This window comes from Cnephaeus nilssonii, assembly GCF_951640355.1.
Source record: "Cnephaeus nilssonii genome assembly, chromosome: 13".
NCBI lineage: Eukaryota > Metazoa > Chordata > Mammalia > Chiroptera > Vespertilionidae > Cnephaeus > Cnephaeus nilssonii.
The window spans coordinates 18,624,490-18,645,736 of NC_137084.1; the positions used below are offsets into that span (position 1 = coordinate 18,624,490).

At 39.4% G+C, this 21,247-nt stretch overlaps 4 protein-coding genes across 4 annotated transcripts in view; 3 read left to right on the forward strand and 1 right to left on the reverse strand.

The window, feature by feature from the left end:
• LOC307109349 (olfactory receptor 8U3) overlaps positions 1-21,247 on the reverse strand; it is a gene marked incomplete at both ends in the record, with an annotated part of 59,386 nt that overhangs the window by 30,662 nt on the left and 7,477 nt on the right. The gene's annotated exons all lie outside the window — the stretch shown is intronic.
• LOC307109691 (olfactory receptor 8U1-like) lies at positions 2,828-3,785 on the forward strand (the record flags this gene model as incomplete). Its single annotated transcript, XM_079788558.1, is given in 2 exon segments — positions 2,828-2,988; positions 2,990-3,785. Coding segments are annotated over 2 exon segments (957 nt in total).
• On the forward strand, positions 8,457-9,416 carry LOC307109690 (olfactory receptor 8U9; the record flags this gene model as incomplete). The annotated part of the gene is made up of 1 exon (XM_079788557.1): positions 8,457-9,416. One exon carries the CDS (start codon positions 8,457-8,459, stop codon positions 9,414-9,416), a length of 960 nt encoding a protein of 319 aa, XP_079644683.1.
• LOC307109713 (olfactory receptor 5AL1-like) lies at positions 15,336-16,274 on the forward strand (the record flags this gene model as incomplete). The annotated part of the gene is made up of 1 exon (XM_079788581.1): positions 15,336-16,274. One exon carries the CDS (start codon positions 15,336-15,338, stop codon positions 16,272-16,274), a length of 939 nt encoding a protein of 312 aa, XP_079644707.1.

Sequence of the window (21,247 nt, forward strand, 5' to 3'; positions counted from 1 at the left end):
CCCCAACTGCTCTCCTCTGTAGGCCTGGGTCCCCCCCAACTGCCCTTCCCTGCAGGCTTGGTTGCCCCTACCTTCCCTCCTCTTCCAGCCTGGTCACCCCTAATTGCCCTCCCCTGCAGCCTTGATCACCCCCAACTGCCCTCCCTTGCAGGCCTGGTCCCTCTTAACTGCCTTCCCCTGCTGGCCTGATCACCCACAACTGCCCTCCCTTGCAGACGTGGTCCCTCCCAACTGCCCTCCCCTGCTGGCCATCTTGTGTCCACATGGGGCAGCCATCTTTGACCATATGGGGGCAGCAATCTTGTGTTGGAGTGATGGTCAATTTGCATATAACTCTTCTATTAGATAGGATGGAGGCCTGGTGCATGGGTGGGGGCCAGCTGGTTTGCCCTGAAGGGTGTCCTGGATCAGGGTGGGGGTTCCCTTAGGGCATGGAGCGGCCTGGGTGAGAGGCCTGTGGTGGTTTGCAGGCCAGCCACACCCCCCACCAACCCAAGTGGAGGCCCTGATATCTGGGATTTATTTATCTTCTATAATTGAAACTTTGTAGCCTTGAGTGGAGGCCTGGGCCTGCCAGGGTGTGCAGAAAGCTTGGCTTCTTCTATTACCATGGAAATCCAAGCCTCCTGCTCACTCCGTGGCCGCAGCCATCTTGGTTGGGTTAATTTGCATACTCACTCCTGATTGGCTGGTGGGCATGGCTTGTGGGTGTAGTGGAGTTATGGTCAATTTGCATATCACTCTTTTATTTGATAGGATTTTATTCTGAAAGGAGGGAAAAAACACACAAATGAGAGGAAAAGAGACCAGAAAAATAAAGAAAATTTGGACAAAGCTTTCATTCTTTGTAGTCTACTATATTGTCTGTTTTTTCAATGCTCTATATTCAGACTCCAGTGTCTGGAAATTAATAGTTCCCAACATATATTATTAAATGAGGGAATGAGTGGATTGAAATAGAGGCCGAAAGAAGTGACAAATAGACATCATCAAGACACAGGATAAAGACAGAGTATGCAGATCAGGGTGGGAAGTGTCTCTTGGAGATGTTTATAGATAAATTGTGAATATACTTTTATGTTGGTGAAAATGGTGATGGTCTCCTGTTGATAAAGTGTGGCTTTTGAAATGGTGTTTGTCACTACTGGTAGATCATGAACTCAATTTTTAGAATCTTGATCAGAATTATTTGATTTAAATAAAATAAAACAGATTACAATAGAGCACAAAAGAACACGCAAGATACGTGCATGCCAGATAATGAGAATATTATTATGGATGTATCATTAGCTCCGTGCTTTCAGACTCTGTTTTTGCCACAGACCACAAGAAATTTATAAATCAGCTTTTAAAGAGACATACATTTCTGAATTTCTTAGAAAGAAAACAACAATTTTATTCTAAATTACAATCCTACCTAATAAAATGGTAATATGTAAATTACCATCACTCCGCTATGCCCACGATTGGGCCAGCAATAGGCGCAAGGGGCGGGACTTGGGGTGGCCGGGGTAGCCGATTGGGCCAGTGGGACACTGAGCTCGCTTCACCAGCGGCGGCATGAGCTCAGCGTCTGGGCCATGGCTGTGCTGCGGAATAGAAGGGGCCTCTGGGACAGCGAGCTCACATCCCGCTGCGGACCATCAAAAGCGGGGGAGCTGGGTGCCTGACTGCTCCAGCACCAGGCCTTTCGGAAGCCTCCGCCAAGCCGGAGGCTTCTGAAAGGCCTGGTGCACCAGCAGACAGGCACCCAGCTCCCCCACGATCGAAAGCGAAAGCGTGTAGGGGACCTTACACGTGCATGATTCAATCATGCACTGGGCCTCTAGTATATCATAAAAATACATGAGGATTTATTCTCTGATCATGTAAGTTTATCTTTTAGAGATAAAGATGTTTGTTCAATACTATAGCAATCAAAACCTAGAAATAATTTAAGTTTCTAATAACAGAATAAATAAGATATGCAATATTGACAGTATAGTAATGAGGTGTGGACTTTTGAGTCAGAAACATATGGATTTGAAACCCAACTAACTATAATTACAGCAGCCATCTGATTTTGTTTTGGGTGTTTCTTTTCCAATCTTCTCTTCCTCATCATTATTATGGGCATAATAATGTGGTTTCAACTTAAAGTTCAGTGACATGAAGTGATGTAAATAATTGCCTTATTGCACCTTCTATAGTTACCCATTTTAGTATTTGCATTATTAGCATAACTATAAAGATTATTTTGCAAACTGTAGTAACCTTAAGGTGATAAATTATTACCATATATACATATATATATATATATATATATATATATATATATATGTATATATATATATGTGTGTGTGTGGGTATATATATATATATGTGTGTGTGTGTGTGTGTATGTATATATATAATGTTTCTGACAGTGTTGGGACAACGTGGAGCTGTCTCTGCACAGGTACAATGACATCTGTCACAGTGGTGCCACTGCAGATTTGTTTACTTTTATGCTATTTATGTTAACATATTTTCAATAAAAAAATCCATTTTAACAAGGCAGTTTATAGTTTTAAATAGCTTAATGGATAAGACCTTTGAATAGAAACCAAGGCAAGGTGGACTATTGCATCTTTGTATATATAATGGGTTTGGGAGAGGAGACATATGCTTGTTCCACATATATTTCTCTCTGCCATCCATCCTGTTCCCAATATCCCAGTATGCTAGCAATCTCTGTTAGCAACAAAACCTCTTTACAAGACGCTAAAGTATAAAACACCACATGTGGGAATGGCAACTTGAACTTCCTTCTTTTCTCTACTTCCTCAAGCAGATGCCTTGAAGACTTATGGCCCATATTAATTGCACCCAAGTACAGGAGTTTATTTTTGTGGGCCTCACGAATCAAAAGGAGTGGAAGATGCCTCTTTTCATGGTTTTCTTAACCATCTACCTCTTTACAATAGTAGGGAATCTAGGTTTGATCCTAGTTATTACAACAGACGTGAAACAACACACCAATGTACTTCTTCCTTAGCAACCTGGCTTTTGTTGATTTCTGTTATACTTCTGTCATTACACACAAAATGCTGGGGAATTTCTTATACAAACAAAATGTTATTTCCTTCAATGCCTGTGCTGCTCAGTTAGGCTGTTTCCTCACTTTCATGGTATCTGAATGTTTGCTACTCGCTTCCATGGCCTATGACCGATTTGTGGCCATTTGTAACCCTCTTCTCTATATGGTTGTGATGTCCCCAGGAATCTGCATTCAGCTTGTGGCTGTCCCCTACAGCTATAGCTTCCTCGTTGCACTGTTTCATACCATCCTCACCTTTCGCCTCTCCTATTGCCACTCTAATGTCATCAATCATTTCTATTGTGATGACATGCCTCTCCTCAGGCTAACTTGTTCGGACACTCACTCCAAACAGCTATGGATCTTTGCCTGTGCTGGTATCACGTTCATTTCCTCTGTTCTCATTGTCTTTGTCTCCTACATGTTTATTATTTTTGCCATCCTGAGGATGCGCTCAGCTGAGGGAAGACACAAAGCCTTCTCCACATGTGGCTCCCATATGCTGGCAGTCACCATATTCTATGGGACCCTGATCTTTATGTACTTACAGCCAAGCTCCAACCATTCCCTTGACACAGATAAGATGGCCTCTGTCTTCTACACAGTGATCATTCCCATGCTGAGCCCCTTGATCTACAGTCTCAGGAATAAGGATGTGAAAGACGCCCTGAAGAAAGTCACCATTAATAGAAACCAGGCTTCTGGGTTCCTGAAATTTAAAAAATGATTTGAGTATACAAAAGTGACATGTCCTTACTGATCTTTTTTCTCCTCTAATAATAAAACTACTTGAGTGTCTTGATCTTAGTTGGTTATAAAAAAAGATTTGTTCACTGTAAAATTAAATCATTCTCTCAATTCTTTGTATGCAAGTTTGGCTTAAAATTATAATTTATGTGTAGCAACTACTGTAAGAATTTACATTGTGTTATTTCTGAAATGAAAAAAAAATGTATATTTGAAATTCTATTATCTCATTTGCTAGTTACATAACTAGTTATTGGCCAAAAATAAACAAAAGTGAAGGCGCTCTGAATACCCAGTTTAGGATTATAAGAGCATTTTAACATACTTATGAGTGCTTTAATAATATATTTCAAATTAAGTACCAAGAGACAACTGCAAACTAGTGCTGTCAATCAGGCATGATTTTCTTTCCCCAGGGGAGATTTGTCAATGTCTGTAAATATTATTGATTTTCATCATGACAAGGGAGTGTAAAGGAATAACTTGCTGTCTAGAGTGTTGAGGCTGGGGATGAGCTGAATTACCTACAAAGCACTGGAGAGTCTCTCACACAAAAATTATCCATCCCAAAATAGTAAGTGCCAAGGTTGAGAAAGTCTTTCTTAAACGATTGTTATAGAAACAAGTATCCTATATAATAAAGAGCTAATATGCAAATTGGTCCTCACGCCCTCCCACAAGAAAGCCACATTCATGTGGACAAAGAGGGACACCACATGTGGCTTGCAGGGGAGGGTAGTTGTGGGCAATCAGGCCAGCAGGGAAAGGCAGTTAGGGGCAAACAGGCCTGCAGGGGAGGGTAGCAGTTGGGGGGGACCAGGCCTGCAAGGGAGGGCAGTTAGGGGCAATCAGGCCGGCAGGGGAGGGCAGTTAGGGGCAAGCAGGCCAGTAGGGGAGGGCAGTTGGGGGGGACCAGGCCTGCAGGGGAAGGCAGTTGGGGGTGACCAGGCCTGCAGGGGAGGGCAGTTGAAGGTGATTTGGCTGGCAGGGGAGGGCAGTTGGATGCAATCGCGGGCCAGCAGGGGAGCAGTTAGGCATTGATCAGGCTGGCAGGGAATGGTTAGGGGGTGATCAGGCTAGCAGGCAGGTGTGCGGTTGGGAGCCAACAGTCCAAGATTGTGAGAGGGATGTCCAACTGCCAGTCGGACATCCCCTGAGGGGTCCTAGATTGGAGAGGGTGCAGGCTGGGCTGAGGGACACTCCCTGCTCAGTGCATGAATTTCATGCACTGGGCCTCTAGTTAGAGTAATAATGTCAGACTAAAGGGAGAGCCATACAGGGGTGTTCCCTCAAAACCAGAGGTAATGTTAATTGATCTCCAGCCTGCCTTGGGATCCCTATGGAGATTGGACTGTAATTTTTTAGATGATCTTACTTGCATCATATTCTTACATAAGATCCCTTGGGTTAGAGTCACTGACAAAACCCAGCAGTTTGTTGCTGCCCAAACCTACTTGCAGAAGAAATAAGAATGCCATCTAATCAGGTAGATTTAAAGGCTGCATTTTAAAATTGGGAAGAAGGAATTTTTAAATTAAGTAGAAGAGAATAGAATGTTTTTAAAAAACATTTAGGTAAGCATTTTCTGAAAATAGAACAGAGTGTTCTCTCTAATTTTATTTCTGTATATATTTCAGATATTATATATAATATAGCTCTTATTAGTTTGAAATGAAAATAAGATTTGAGATCTCCAAAATAGAATCAATTATACTATTTGAATAAGTCAGGCACTTAACTGGCTAGACTGTAATCTATAGCAAAACTCTTCTCATTTTTACAAAAGCTAATAATTGTACTTAGACAAGAAGTGAAAGTATTGAAATCAAGTCATCAATATGTCTCATAATGCACCGAAAGACATATTATGAGCAAGGGGAATCAATATTGAAATATTATTACAAAAATAATCTTTTTAAACCTATCTTTTTATTGAGAGAGATAGAAACATAAATGATGAGAAAAAAATCATGATTGGCTGCCTCCTGCATACCCTATACTGGGGATCATGTCTGCAACTTGAGCATGTGTCCTGACCGGGAATTGAACTGTGACCTGCTGGTTAATAGGGTCAACACAACCATTGAGCCATGCTGGCCGGGCACGAAAGTTAATCTTTAATTCTCCACACCAAGCATCTCAAAGGGGCTGGAGTAGGAAATGTATGAAAAATCATGAATTTTATGCATGAAGTCCACAATTTATCAAGAGAAGAAATGTGGAAGAAGATGGCTGCCATAAATGTAAAATGTTACATAAATGAACTGTGTGTAAAATGTGTCTCCATTACACAGAGGGAAACTTGGGTATCAGAGTATGGGAATTAGAAATCAAAAAGTCTTTGTAGAAGAGGTAGGATTTTGGTAGGCCTTGAAAGATAATTAGGAGTTTTCCCTTCAACTCTTTATTCTCAATAAACCTGGTAGAGATGAGCATAGAAAAAAGCATATATGAAAGTAGAGAAGCATGCAAGGGAAGTTAGTAATTAAAGACCACAAAACAAATGTTCTGATTAGATTACTGAGTGTTGGTTGTGACAGAAGAGATGTGAGTATAATTTGAACATAATATATTATATTCAATATTTTCAAATTTTTAAAACATTATAAATATTTGGGTTACATGGTAAAAGGTCATATAAAATGTGCTTTCAAATATGTTTGCATATATATGTATCAAGATAAGATGAGATGACATACTGAAGGTCTTACAGGTACCAAACAGTGAAGACTTAGCTGGTTCTTGGGACTTGGAAACCAAATTTCCAATCAAAAGTTGCTTATTTGTTTCAAAATGGATTTTATATATTTGTGGGGCCACAGACTAGGATTTTAAAACTTTAATATCTTACACATATCATGATGGTGATTGGCTGTAGTAATCTTTAGTGTATTCATTTTCTTAAGATAAATACCCAGACGTGGAATTGCCAGATCCTATGATAGTATAATTTTTAATTTTTGACGAACCTCCATATTGTTTTCCACAGTGTCTGTATGAATTTACATTCTCATCAAAAGTGTACATGGGTTCCCTTTTTTCCCATTCTTACCAATCCTTGTTATTTCTCATGCTTTTTTGTTGTTTTTGTTTTATAACAAGTATGAGGTGATACCTCATTGTGATTTTCATTTGCTTTTCCCTGGTGAATAATGAGATTGAGCATCTATTCATGTGCCTATAGGCCATCTGTATGTCTTCTTTGGAAAAATGTTTAGTATTTAGATCTTCTGCCCACTTGTTAATCTAATTGTTTATGTTTTTTTCGGTTTTCCTGTGTGTTTTGTGTGGGTTTTCTTGCTATTGAGTTGTATGAATTCTTTATATATTTTGGATATCAACTCCTTATTATAATATGATTTACAAATACTTTCTCTCATTCAGTAGATTGCATGAAAGCTTCTTAAAATTACCTGAGCAAGAGGTGTAGTATATAAAAGCCATTAGTCATTGAAAAGACAGAAATATTAGTAACTTTATCTGTCCAATATACCAAGTCATGTCCACTGTGAACATAGCAATTTATTAGTTTCCTCAAAATTGTTTTTAATTTTTGAATGGACAAAGTGAAAGAAATATGGCACATGACATTATAAATTTAGTAACATTTCTGTCAGAGTGATGTTACCACAGAACATTCATTTTCCTTTGTGTTATTCATGTTAACTTTTTTCAATACCAATAATATTTCTTAAGTTTTGAAAAATTAATATTTAATTGTAAATAATATAATGCACAAGAGCTTTGAACAGAGAGCCAATATGGACTGCTTACTACCATATAGTTATTAACTTTATAATGCAATTGATTTGGGTGAAAGAAATAAGTCTTGCCTCCAACATATTTACTTTTATTCTTCATCCCAGCCCATATTCCAAGTATACCACTAATCATGTTAATATTAATGCTTTCATATTAACAATAAAACTGATTTTCAGGATGTTAAGTAATGTGGACGAAAGGAGCCACATGCTAACCTGACAAGCTCAGGGGAGGCCTGCGTGGCAGTCTTGCAAACTCAGAGACCTGGAATAACCACAAAGGATGGTTTGAAAATTAAATATTTAACTACAAACAGGTTATAGTGGGCAGTCATTCCTAGGCTGCTATCTTCCCTGACAAAGATCAACTTGGATCTTTTTTACTGAGCCCATTTGCCTTTTTGCCTCTGAGATAACATATCTGTGAGATGTCTGGGTAACTTGTAACTTCCTTCTTTTGCTGGAGCCCCTGGGGCACAACCAAATGTAGGCGCCAGGACAGATGCCTCAAATTCCTTCATTATCCTGTTAATTGTTCCTGTACCCACCTAAGTATGTGTCCATCATTTTACTTTTTGTCCAATCCCAGGGGTTTCCCACCGTTTGACTTTATCCAATGAATTTCATGTAGCCCACCTATGTCCCTCCTTTGATGGCAATGTATAAATACAGATGTAACCCACCATTCTTCGGAGCATAATCTCAATTCATTGAGGTTCTGCTTCCCGGCATATGTCGACAGTTTGGCTCAAATAAACTCACTAAAATTCTTTACAGGTTTCAATGGTTTTTTTCGTTAACAGTAATAAAAACACATTTTAGAGTTTTAAGGTTAATTTAATTAATATGGGTTTAATTCTCCTCTCTCCATCCAGACACACTGAAGGTACATGGCCCAGATCAATTGTACCCAGGTAAAGGAGTTTATTCTCATGGGCCTCACAGATCGTCAGGATTTAAAGATGCCTCTTTTTGTGGTTTTCTTATCCATCTACCTCTTCACAGTAGTAGGCAACCTGGGTTTGATCTTAGTCATTAAGACAGATGCAAGACTCAACACACCAATGTACTTCTTCCTTAGCAACCTGGCTTTTGTTGATTTCTGTTATGCTTCTGTCATTACACCCAAAATGCTTGGGAATTTCTTATACAAACAAAATGTTATCTCCTTCAATGCCTGTGCCGCTCAGTTAGGCTTTTTCCTAGCTTTCATGACGGCCGAATGCTTGCTTCTGGCTTCCATGGCTTATGACCGATATGTGGCCATTTGTAACCCTCTTCTCTATATGGTTGTAATGTCCCCAGGAATCTGCATTCAGCTTGTGGCTGTCCCCTACAGCTATAGCTTCCTCGTTGCACTGTTTCATACCATCCTCACCTTTCGCCTCTCCTATTGCCACTCTAATGTCATCAACCATTTCTATTGTGATGACATGCCTCTCCTCAGGCTAACTTGCTCAGACACTCACTCCAAACAGCTATGGATCTTTGCCTGTGCTGGTATCATGTTCATATCTTCCCTTCTGGTTGTCTTTGTCTCCTACGTATACATTATTTCTACAATCCTGAGGATGCGCTCAGCTGAGGGAAGACGCAAGGCTTTCTCCACCTGTGGCTCTCACATGCTAGCAGTCACCATATTCTATGGGACCCTGATCTTTATGTACTTACAGCCAAGCTCCAACCATTCCCTTGACACCGATAAGATGGCCTCTGTCTTCTACACAGTGATCATTCCCATGCTGAACCCCTTGATCTACAGTCTTAGGAACAAGGAGGTGAAAGACGCCCTGAAGAAAGTCATAGTCAACAGAAACCAGACTTTTCTGTTCATTAAATTAAGAAAGTGACTTAAGCAAATAAAGAAGAGTCTCTTCTTTATGGTCTGATTTGTCTTCCTCTTAAAAAACTATCAGAATGCCTAGTCTTTTTTTTTTTTAATAAGAGGGCAACATTAATCAATAAGATTATATAGGTTTCAAGTGTACAATTCTATGATACATGATCAATATATTGCATTGTGTGCCCATCACCTAAAGTCAAACCTTCTTCTGTCACCATATATTTGATCCTCTTTACACTTTACTATTCCCTACCTCCTTCTCTCGGGTAACCAACATACTGCTGTCTGTGTCTGCGGGGGTTCTTGTCCCAGCATTACAAAGGGTTCAGCAATCTGGAGAAAGGAGCTGCACGTAGATTCAATAAGGTGTCCAAAGATGAAAGATAATTTTGAAAGGCATTGGGGGTCAGAGAAGCTTCAGCTAAAGGAACTAAAGACTACCTCCTTTACTCAGGACCCTGCTTTTATTAACACAATTTGTCCTAAGGCAAGATGGAGATAATACACTTCAAAGGGTAGGGTTTACAGAAGCATCATCAGTTTGGGGAATAGCCTTCAGCTGTTCAGATGTTTGGCCAACAGGAGGCAATAACATGCAGATTAAGATGCTCTGAGCTGTCTGGCAGCAAGCAATCCTATTCAGGTTTGGGGGAGATGCTTTTTAGCCTTCCCAGATGATTCAGCCCTGCTGACATGCTGGAACTGGTTTCCGGCATGTGTCTATGAGTTTTTACTTGTTTTTCTTGTTTGTTCATTTGTTGCTTTCAGTTTTATATCCCACATATGAGTGAAATCATATGGTTCTTAACTTTTTCTGTCTGACAAATTTTGCTTAGCATGATATTCTCAAGATCCATCCATGTTGTTGCAAATGTCAGTATTTCATCTTTTCTATAGCTGAATAGTATTATTTTATATGTGCATACAACATCTTTTTTGTCCAACCATCTATCAAAGGGCACTTGAGTTGTTTCCATGTCTATGCCTGTCTCAATATTGGATTTCTATATATATATTCAATGAATAATACATTTCTCTAAAGATGTTCATTTAGAATCCAATTTCTGAAAGTAAAAGTAACCATACGAATTAACCATCATTATCTCATTTTTCAAATAGAAATAATATTAAAATGATTAATTGTTTGGTTCATAAGAATGTATACCAATTTCCTCATTTCCCAAATAAAAGAATGCATCAGAAGCTAATACTTGAACATATAACTAGTTACAAGTAGGACAGAGACTAAAGTTCAGATTTTCCACCCCTCCAAAATCCCTAGTTCAAGATTCTCTGGTGCATTGACAATATCCCACATTAAAAGCAAAGATGCATAGTTTAAATAATTGTTACCTGATTTGCTAATATTTTGAGAAATGTAAAACATTTTCATATTTATGTATTTAACAAGTTATCATTATTAAATATAGTACTGCATCCTAATTTTATTTATATCATTATTTTAACATGGCTTTCCACTTACCTGGAAGTCTGTTTTGGTCTCAAAAGACTCTTTGGGAGAACTGCTTTTTTGTTATGCCTATGAGACCTCATTATATTTTTTCCAGTTATTTTAAAATATATTAGTAATCTAATTCATGGATAGAATCCCAGAGGGGCATCATACATTCTAAACAAATATATTCAAAATAATTGAAACTTATAGACCATTTTGGCAATAACAAGGATCATATGCAGTTATACCAGGTAAACCTTGGGTAAGTTGGTTACTATTGATTATGTTATAGCTTATAACACAATGAACATAGCAGGCAATATGGGGTAGTAAAAGAACACATGCTTATTGTCAAAGAATAGCTCTGTAGTATGTGCAAGCTCTCACAAGTTTATCAATTAAATAACAATGTTACTAAATTTGGAGTCTTTTTTAAAAAGATTAAACAGTGTGAAAAAGGACAATAGTAAATTGTGAGCACTTGCATATCATTTTTTTCTTTCTATGAGCCTAAATACCTAAACTATCATACCAACTCTCCTAATGAACTAGAAGGAGCAATTGATAAATTGGAATTGCAATACACTGTAATATAGATAAAGTTATAGCCATAAATATTCGAGTATATTTTTCAAATAAGTGCAATGATAATTTTATAATTTTCAAGTATACAGAAAATGGATTTGAGTTTGCTAATCATTCATATCATTTAATAATTTTTCTTAGTCATTTGAATGATAATGACCAAATACTAGAAATATTGCTATTAATGCGTAGAGAGAGATTACATTCAAATAAAAATATTTCTTAAAAATTTCTTAGGTCAGGGTCCACTTTGATTTAATTATATAATTTGATTGATCATAGAGACATAAGATTAGTCTAATCCACAGTTCTCAATGTTTCTTTCCTCATCTTCTATTTAGACACATTTACCTCTCATTTGAAGATTTCAGTGGCTCCCTGTTTGCTCACAAAGCTCCTGTCGCAGATTTTGAGTCTGTATTCTATGTACCAAAACCTTATCATTAAATCAAGAGAATTTACAACCTCCTGTCAGGCTGGTGCATTGACTGTGTCACAGCTGTTCTATTGGAGTATGGATTCCTTAGAGTTTAATCTTAATGTGAATGCTGGGTCTAACATTTGCTACAGCAAAAGATCTCAGACAGTTTTTTGCGTTTATGCATGCCTCAGTTCCCATAGCAATATCAAGGTGAAAACAGTGTTGGCTGATAAATCTATTGTCATAGGATCAAAACAGACAATCAATAAAAAGACATTTAAGAGTAAAAGAATTTTTAAATTGATAATTTTTATATTTATTATGCTTAATCTTAAAATATTGAACATTTGGAAAAAATAACGTACAAAAATTTCAGGTTAAAACTGAAGACTTGCTATGTAACTATTAATATAGCAGAAAAAATTCTCATGATTTTTACTTAAAAGTTGATGATGATTTTATAAATTGGTTTTGACCCTTTTTGAGGATATTTGTTTTCAATTAGACAAGTATTTCTTTCTCTTATTTTTTGTGATTATAAAACAACTTTGTGTTTTCTTTTTTTTCTATTGCTGACACTATATATATCCTATCTAATAAAGATGGATATGCAAATTGACTGTCACTTCGTGACAAAAGATGGCGGCACCCACAGCCAATAAGGAGGGAATATGCAAATTGACGTGACAAAGATGGTGTTCTGCCCACCCCGGCTGCTCCAGGCCTCTGGGCACTGCACGCGCACAGGCGTGGATCAGCCAGGGCTGGGCGGGACACCTGCTATGAGGCGGGGGGGACAGGGGTGGAGGGAGCTACAGGAGGGAAGCAGGGCTGGAGTGAAGGCAGAAGGCAGCTGCCAGAGTAAAGGCCCGGGTCCCAGGTGCCGGAGGGAAGCCAGTGCCAGCAGCCAGGGGAAGGAAGGCCTATTCTTGCACAAATCTTCGTGCATCAGGCCTCTAGTATACATCTATCTCTATCTCTATCTCTATCTCTATCTCTATCTATATATCTATATCTATAGCTATATAATCAGCATATAGATGCCTATAGAGGACTTAGGATTAGATAAGATAATTGAACCTAAAGGTGTAAGAAAGAAAAAGTGGGGGCTTTGGAAAGAGTTTGAAGAACATGTCTAATCCATGGATAATAAAAGCAGAGCCTTCAATGTAAAGAATTAAATGGCCAAGTAATAAATTCAGAGACTGCTTTGTTCTGGAAATTAAAGTTATATTCAATAGAGTTCAGTGTTGAAGAGCTGCCAAAGAAAAAGGCTTTATTAAATTTTGGAATAAATAAGTGATAGTAAACTTGGTGAGGGCATTTCTTGGTTTAATAGGAAAAGAAAGTAGGTTATACTTGGTTAAGTTATAAATATTATTTAGAAACTGAGGGTAGATGACTGTTCTGAGATGTTTGGTTCAAAAGTAGTGAAAGGGAAAAAATAGATAAAGTAGTAATCAAGATAAAGTTTCCAAGGAGAAAAAAAATTTAAGGGTGATGCTTTTTATATTTTACTAGAGGCCTGGTGCATGAAATTTGTGTGCGGGTACAGTCCCTAAGCCTGGCCTGCAATCAGGTTCATCTTCCCCGGCTGCCAGCAGCCGGCCCCACCCCCTGCCACCACCCACCCCCGGTTCCCAATTCACCATTGGGCGATCGGAGTCTGCCAGCCGGGGGAAGGGACCAAGAGGTGGTCAGTGCACCTCATAGTAGTGACTGGTCATTCCACCATTAGAGTCAATTTGAATATTATCCTTTTATTATATAGGATTATGTTTTATCTATCTAAACCATGTACAAGGTGCATGTGAGGTTACCTGAGACAATGTAGAGATAAAGGAAAATCAAGTTAACTTATCTTCTGCTCTGTTTAGGAAAGGAAAGCATAATTTCAATTCCACTAGCTTTTAAGTATTCATAATATAGCTTGAGTTTATAAAAATGCCCTGTAAAATTTAGTTATTCTAAATATTGCCCAAATGTTATTCACTTTTGACCATTTACTGACTTGGAGATAGATACTAAAATGATGTCTCTTTATAATTAAAAGCTGTTTTATAATCTAAAAAATTGTTCACTGCTGTGTATTCTTCCAAAATACATAGCCAGAAAATTCACAATACTATTTTTCCTCTGGCAACCACCATACTTTTGTCTGTGTCTATAAGTTTTTGTTTATTTATCTTTCTTGTTTGTTCATTTGTTTCTTTCAGTTTCATATTCCACATATAAGTGAAATCATAAAGTTTTTTTACTTTTTCTGTCTGACTTGTTTCTTTTAGCATGACATTTTTTAGGATCCATCCATGTTGTCACAATGGTAGTATTTCATCCTTTCTTATGGCTAAGTAGTATTCCATTGCATATGTACCGTATCTTCTTTATCCAATCACCTATCAAAGGACACTTCAGTTGTTCCCATGTCTTGGCCACTATGAATAATGCTACTATTAACAAAAGGGTGCATTTATCTTGGCAAATAAATGTTTTCAAAGTTGTTGGAAGAGGGGTTACTAGTTCATATAGTAACTTGATTTTTAACTTTTTGAGGAACCTCCTCCACAATGTTTTCCATAGTGGCTGTACGCAGTTTGCATTCCCACCAGCAGTGAATGAGGGTTCCTTTTTCTCCACAACCTCTCCAACACTTGTTATTGCCTCTCTTGTAGGTGTGAGGTGATATCTCATTGTAGTTTTTATTTACATTTCCTAGCAGCTAGTAAAGTTGACCATCTTTTCATATATTTGTTGCCCATTTGTGTGTCTTGGGAGAAGTGTCTGTTTAGGTCCTTTGCTCATTTTTTAACTGGATTGTTTACTTGTTTAGTGTTGTGTTGTGTTGTAAGAATTCTTTATATATTTTGGATATTTACCCCTTGTTGGAGCTGTTTGTTATGACTTTTATATCTTTCACACCTATTTTTAGTAACTTTTAATGTTGTTATGAAATGATGAAATGATAATTTTATGAGATAAACGTACAATTTAAGAAATCATTCTTATATAGGCTGTCAAAATCACTTACATTTTTAATGTTTTTTTTCCTTTATATTTCAAGAAAAGTACATCACAGACTTTGCAATTGTACTAGTATTGATTTGAACCAAACATCTCAGAACAGACATCTACCCTCAGTTTCTAAATAACATTTATAACTTAACCAAGTATAACCTACTTTCTTTTCCTATTAAACCAAGTAAAACTTTAATCAAAGTCCTTTTTCTTTTTTTATAGTGGATTTTCTATGTTGGACTTTCTGCCTGGACCAAACCCTTTCACAGTGAAAGCATAAGTAAAACCTACTCATAATTCCTGTCAGAGGTCTCCTTACTGGTAGACTGAACTTAACATAACCTCCTGGTGATTCAGGGCATCTTCTCACATTTAATTGATTGTATCTCACGAGTCAAGATTATTCAGAGCGTGTGCTCTGGGGAGTTCATTGCAGAATTGTTTATTTCATGGCAAAAGGCAACCATTCAGCAGTCACTGAGTTCATCCTCTTGGGCCTAACAGATAATCCACAGCTTCAAGCCATTCTCTTTTGTGTATTCCTACTGATTTACTTAGTTACTGCCTTGGGTAATCTGGGTTTGATTGTGCTAATTCAAGTCAGTCCTCAGCTTCACATACCCATGTATTTCTTCCTCTGTCATCTGGCTTTTGTTGATTTCTATGGTACCTCCACCATCACACCAAACACCCTCGTGAACTCATTTCGTGAAATTAAAAGTATGTCATTTTACGCATGTGCCACTCAAGTGTGTTGCTTTATCACATTTTCCGTTTGGGAATTATTAATGCTCTCTGTCATGGCATATGATCGGTATGTGGCCATCTGCAACCCTCTACTCTATGTAGTTCTCATGCCTAGGAAACTCTGCGTTCAAATGGTCACTAGCTCTTATATTTACGGATTCACCGTGGGACTCGTACAAGCAGTGGCAACATTCCACATGTCTTTCTGTGACTCTAATGTGGTCAATCAATTTTACTGTGATGATGTTCCCTTGATTGCTCTGGCCTGTTCTGATACCCAAGTCAAAGAGCTGATGTTGTTAATCATTGCTGGGTTCAATGTTTTTTGCTCTCTTATCATTGTTCTTTTATCCTACGTATTCATTGTCTTTGCCATCTTAAGGATCCGTTCTGCTGCAGGAAGACAGAAAGCCCTTTCTACCTGTGCATCCCACCTGTTTTCTATTACTATGTATTATGGGACCCTCAGTTTTATGTACCTTCAGCCCAAGTCAAGCCACTCGCTAGACAAAGACAAATTTGCTTCAGTATTCTATGCAGTAGTGATTCCCATGCTAAATCCATTGATCTACAGCTTGAGGAATCAGGAGGTAAAAAATGCTTTGAAAAAAATTATTGAAAAGGTATATTCTAGTAATTAATAATGAATTGTGCTGTTACTAAAGAAGAACTGGATATGGAGTACGGACATTTTAAATCAAGGCTTATACAATGGTCCAGTGCCATGAAGCACAGGAGCCTTTGTCTTCTGGGATTTAGTTTCCTGATCTTTATTTTCATGAAAATTAGTATTTTATTGGTTTTGCTTGCACGTAGTAGATATTTCATCAATGTTTGTATGTTGAATTGTTGAATTGTAAAAAAGGGATAAAAATTATCTGCTCTTTTTGACCATGAGATGTTTCAACAATAGAGAGGAAGAACCAAGCACCTTAAAATCATAACTTTTTCTTATTTCACTGTGGTATTGAGAATTTTAGGTTGTCTTGAAAGACATGAACTATGCAGGTAAGATTTTCTTCCATAGTTGAACAGGGGAAAAATAACAAGGTGTTTGGGTGAGAATTTTGATTTTAAAATGCCAGGAAAGTGACCTTACTTTTCACTTCACATTGTCCCTATTGATATGGTTGAACATTTTTAAAAGAGTTTACTTTTTAAAGTTGCTTTGGTTTACAGCAAAATTGAGGGGTAGGTACAGAGATGTGTCATGTAGCCGTGTTGCCACACATGCATAGTCTCCCCATTATCAACATTTTAGCCAGAATATGGTATATTTGTTGCAATTGATAAACCTATATTTACACATCATAATCACCCAGTTTACCTAAGGGTTCATTCATGTCATACATTCTATGGGTTTGGAAAAAAACATATAATTACTTATATCCATCACTGTAATATTATACAGAGTATTTTACTGCCCTAAAAATCCTCTGTGTTATGTTTATTCATCTCTCCCCTACTACCCCCAGCCCTGGTAACCACTGATCTTTGTTTTTCATCTTCACCCGAGGATATTTTTCAATTGATTTTTAGAGAGAGTGGGAGAGAGGGGCAAAACAGAGAGAAATATCAATGTGAGAGAAACTTTGATTGGTTTACTCCTGCACAAGCCCCGACCTGGGCCCTGGATGGGGGGAGCCTGCAATCAAAGCATGTGCCCTTGGCTGGAATTGAACCTGGGATCCTTCAGTCTACAGATCGACGCCCTATCCATTGAGCCAAACCAGCTAAGGCAGATCTTTTTTTAAATATGTTTTTATTGATTTGAGAGAGAGAAAGGAAGAGAGAGTGATAAAGAGATAAAAACATCAATGAGAAATATCAATCAGCTGCCTCCTACATGCCTCTACTGGGGATTGAGCCTGCAACTCAGGCAAGTGACAGAATAGGAATCAAGTCAGTGACCACTTGCTTCATAGGTCTATGCTCAACTGCTGAGCCACACCTGAGGTTTTTGGTGCAATCTAAATCATTACTTGTATGCTAGAAAATACAACAGCAACTTAACTCACTTCAATATAATGCATACATACCATGACCTCTTATTAAAATCCAAAATTTAATGAACCTCAGACTAAATCATAAAATGTAGTTAAACATTTTGTAAGTTGTTTCACATGTGTTAAACAATCTTTGTTTTTAGTTATTAATTCTTTATTATGCTTTTAATCAGTACACAGATGTAAAATTTCAAGTGAATGTTCCTTACCTGTTAAGGAAATTGGATTCCAAAAGATTACCCATAACATAATTGCTCATTATGTAAGCTGTCACTGCATGTTTTTTTTTTTTTTGGTCAGACATCTTCAGAGTGATATAATACAAAGAAAATGTTCTAGAGGAAACAACAAATAGTACAAAACATACAATCTATATTATAAAAAGCCAGTGACCATAAAGCCGTAAAGATCAAATGACCAGTCACCAGGAGGTGCATTGATGGGTCCCATGGCACATGGCGTATCTGGGGTCTCGCATAATTTTGTGCACTGGGCCTCTAGTATTTAAATAATGTTAAGTATTGTTGTAATTCACAGAATTTGCCTCCATATCTACTGGACTGTGGTTGTGTTGTGGATTATTCAAAGGCAGTATGTAGTGGCGTATTACAGAATTTACCAGATGACCAAAAAATATGCAGGAGTACTCAAAGATACAGGAAAAACCCATTTATTTTCAGATGTTTCACATGTACTAGTACAGTGACTCAGGGGTCAGTCTTCCAAATCCTGAGTGAGTCAATATGGAGGAAGCTCTCCTTTTATACCCTTTGGTTTCTTTGTCCCCCAAATATGGATGGGACTTCTGGACCTTTCACGGGCTTTGTAAAAAGCCCTGTGTGTTGGGATAGAGGCTGTGAGACCACACCTACAGGCCTGGCATGGCACCAGAGCTGATAACACCCTCTGGGGGTTGTGTATTGTTCATGATTTATGGCCTCTGTAAAATGTGAGTATTTAGGTAAACTGATCTTGCAAGACTAAATTGTCGAGAAAGGGGCAGTGACTTAATTATAGGCTATCAAGAATGTGCATTAGGTTACTGGCACAGATTCAGATGGCTAGTCCCCCAAATAAATCTTATTTTCCCAATGAGGAATGTGACAGTGATAATTCATCCAATTATAGAGTGATATATTGTATTAATTTAAAGTGTGAATTATAATAGCATGCTGGCCACTGTAAACAAACTGGCTATAAAAAGGACCTGAAATGCATACAAGTTATCCTTGGGAATCCCGAGCCGCTTGTGATCAGCCCTTGGATGGAAGACACCATGCTGCCATACTGTAACGCTCATGGAAGGCTAACACTTGATTGAGTTCGCTCCTTCCGGAGGTCTCTCAAGTCAGACGCCTGCTGTGGCCCTATTGAGCGCTCTTCCCGGAGGACTCCCAGAGGCACCACTGAGCTCCTGACACAGCCTGTCCAGAACCTGAGCTGTTCCAGCCACATCCAGAGACATAAACCCGACAACATCAGCATTCAGGTGCTATAAGTCAGCTCTAAGACATAAGGAGATTTGTGAGATCCCTATCTGAGTATAATAAACCATGTAATTTGCAACTGCATTAATGTCTCTGTAGTATGTTTCCTCCAGTGGTTCTTGTAATATAAAGTGGAAAGGAATTAATAAACCCTTGAACATTAGTGCACCTTATAGTTGTCTTGACAGTGCAAGACTACTTGAAGCCCCACAATTAACTCACTCATATAGACATTAATAATAACATTAATATTGATGACTTAGCTGACCTACACTGATTGGGACAGAACCATAAGAAAGTGGGCTGTTTGAGTCCTCTTGGGACCCTCCTCCACAATCTCCAGATCCCACTGCCTCATCCACTTGACCACTTCCAGCTGTTCACCTGGCCCTTGTTCACTTGACCACTTCCGGCTGGTCACCTGGGCCTTCCCCCTTGTTGTCTTGACCACTTCCCAGATGGTCGACCTGCCCCAACCCTTGTTCACGTGACCACTTCCGTGACCACTTCCAGGTGTTCAACTGGCCCTTGTTCACTTGATCACTTCCAGCTGATCAACTGTGCCCTCCCCCTTGTTCCAGAGACCCCGTCGTCTTGTTCACCTGACCACTGAGACACACTGGCTGGGATGTTTTACTCCTCTGGCTGAGGGGTGGACTTACCATAGCTGGAAGTTGGGTTCAGTGCCTAACACCCAGAGTCAGGATCAACTTCTGGTCATAGGCTGCCTTCCACCCAGTAAGGAGGGCGGCAAGAAGGGGGATGCCAGCCCCCTTTAACACAGCCGTGGGTGTCCCACCCTAGGGGCATCTCACATTGGACTGTCCTGGGACACTGATAGCCCTGCTGGTGGGCTCTGATAACAGGGAAAGAGCTGTGTTAATTCCCTGAAACCTCGTTCCATTCACGAGAGCACTGTCCTGCCCCACCAGAATCACTTACTGATCATGTGGCCCTGATGGCCAGCTTTCTGCCTCACTCACAGGGAACGCCCTTCCTTGAGAACAGGGACCTTCTTGCTACCATCTAGATTATGGACAACAGGAAAGTGGGGGGTTGCGTCCACTTGGGACCCTCCTCTGCATTCCCCTGGCCCCACCGCCTCATCCATTTGACCACTTCCAGCTGTTCACCTGACCCTTGTTCACTTGACCACTTCCAGCTGGTCACCTGAGCCTTCCCTCTTGTTCCCCAGACCTGGGCCCCTTTTTCACCTGCCCACTGAGACACACTGGTCGGGCTACTTTGCTCCTCACACAGAGGGGTGGACTTCCCAATCTCTGGAAGTTGGGTTCAGTGCCTAACACCCACAGTCCCAGATCAACTTCTGGTCACAGGATGACTTCCACCCAGCAGGGGGGGGGGCAGCAAGAAGAGTGAGGCCAGCCCCCATTAAGACAGCCAGGTGTGTCCTGGAGTCTAGGGATCCCACATCGTCCCCACCCTGGGGGCATCTCACACTGGACTGTCCTGGGACACTGACAGCCCTGCTGGTGGGCTCTGTTAACAGGGCAAGAGCTATATTAAGTCCTTGAAACCCCGTTCCATTCTGGGAGCACTGTCCTGCCTGCACAGAATCACTTACTGGTTCCTGGGCCCTGAGTGCCAGCTTTCTGCCTTATTCACAGGCAACACCCTTCCTTGAGGACAAGGACCATCTGGCTGCCATCTGGAGTCTGGACCTGTCCCAGTCAGTGTACGTCAGCTAAATCATCAATATAAATGTTATTATTAATTTGTACAGGAGTGACTCAATTGTGGGACTTCATGTCATCTTGCATCGTTGAGACTACTCTATGGTGCACTTAGGTCAAAGGTTTATTAATTACTTTTTACTTAACATTACAAGAACCACTAGAGGAAACATACTACAGAGACATTAATGCAGTTGCAAATCACATGGTATATTATACTCAGATAGGGATCTCACATCTTCTTGTGTCTTTGAGCTGATTTATAGCACCTGAATGCTGATGTTGTCGGGTGTGCGTCTCTGGGTTTGGCTGGTACTGCTCCGGTTCGGGAACAGGCTGTGACAGGAGCTCAGTGATGCCTCTGGGAGTCCTCCAGGAAGAGTGGCTCAATAGGGCCACAGCAGGCGTCCAACTTGAGAGACCTCTG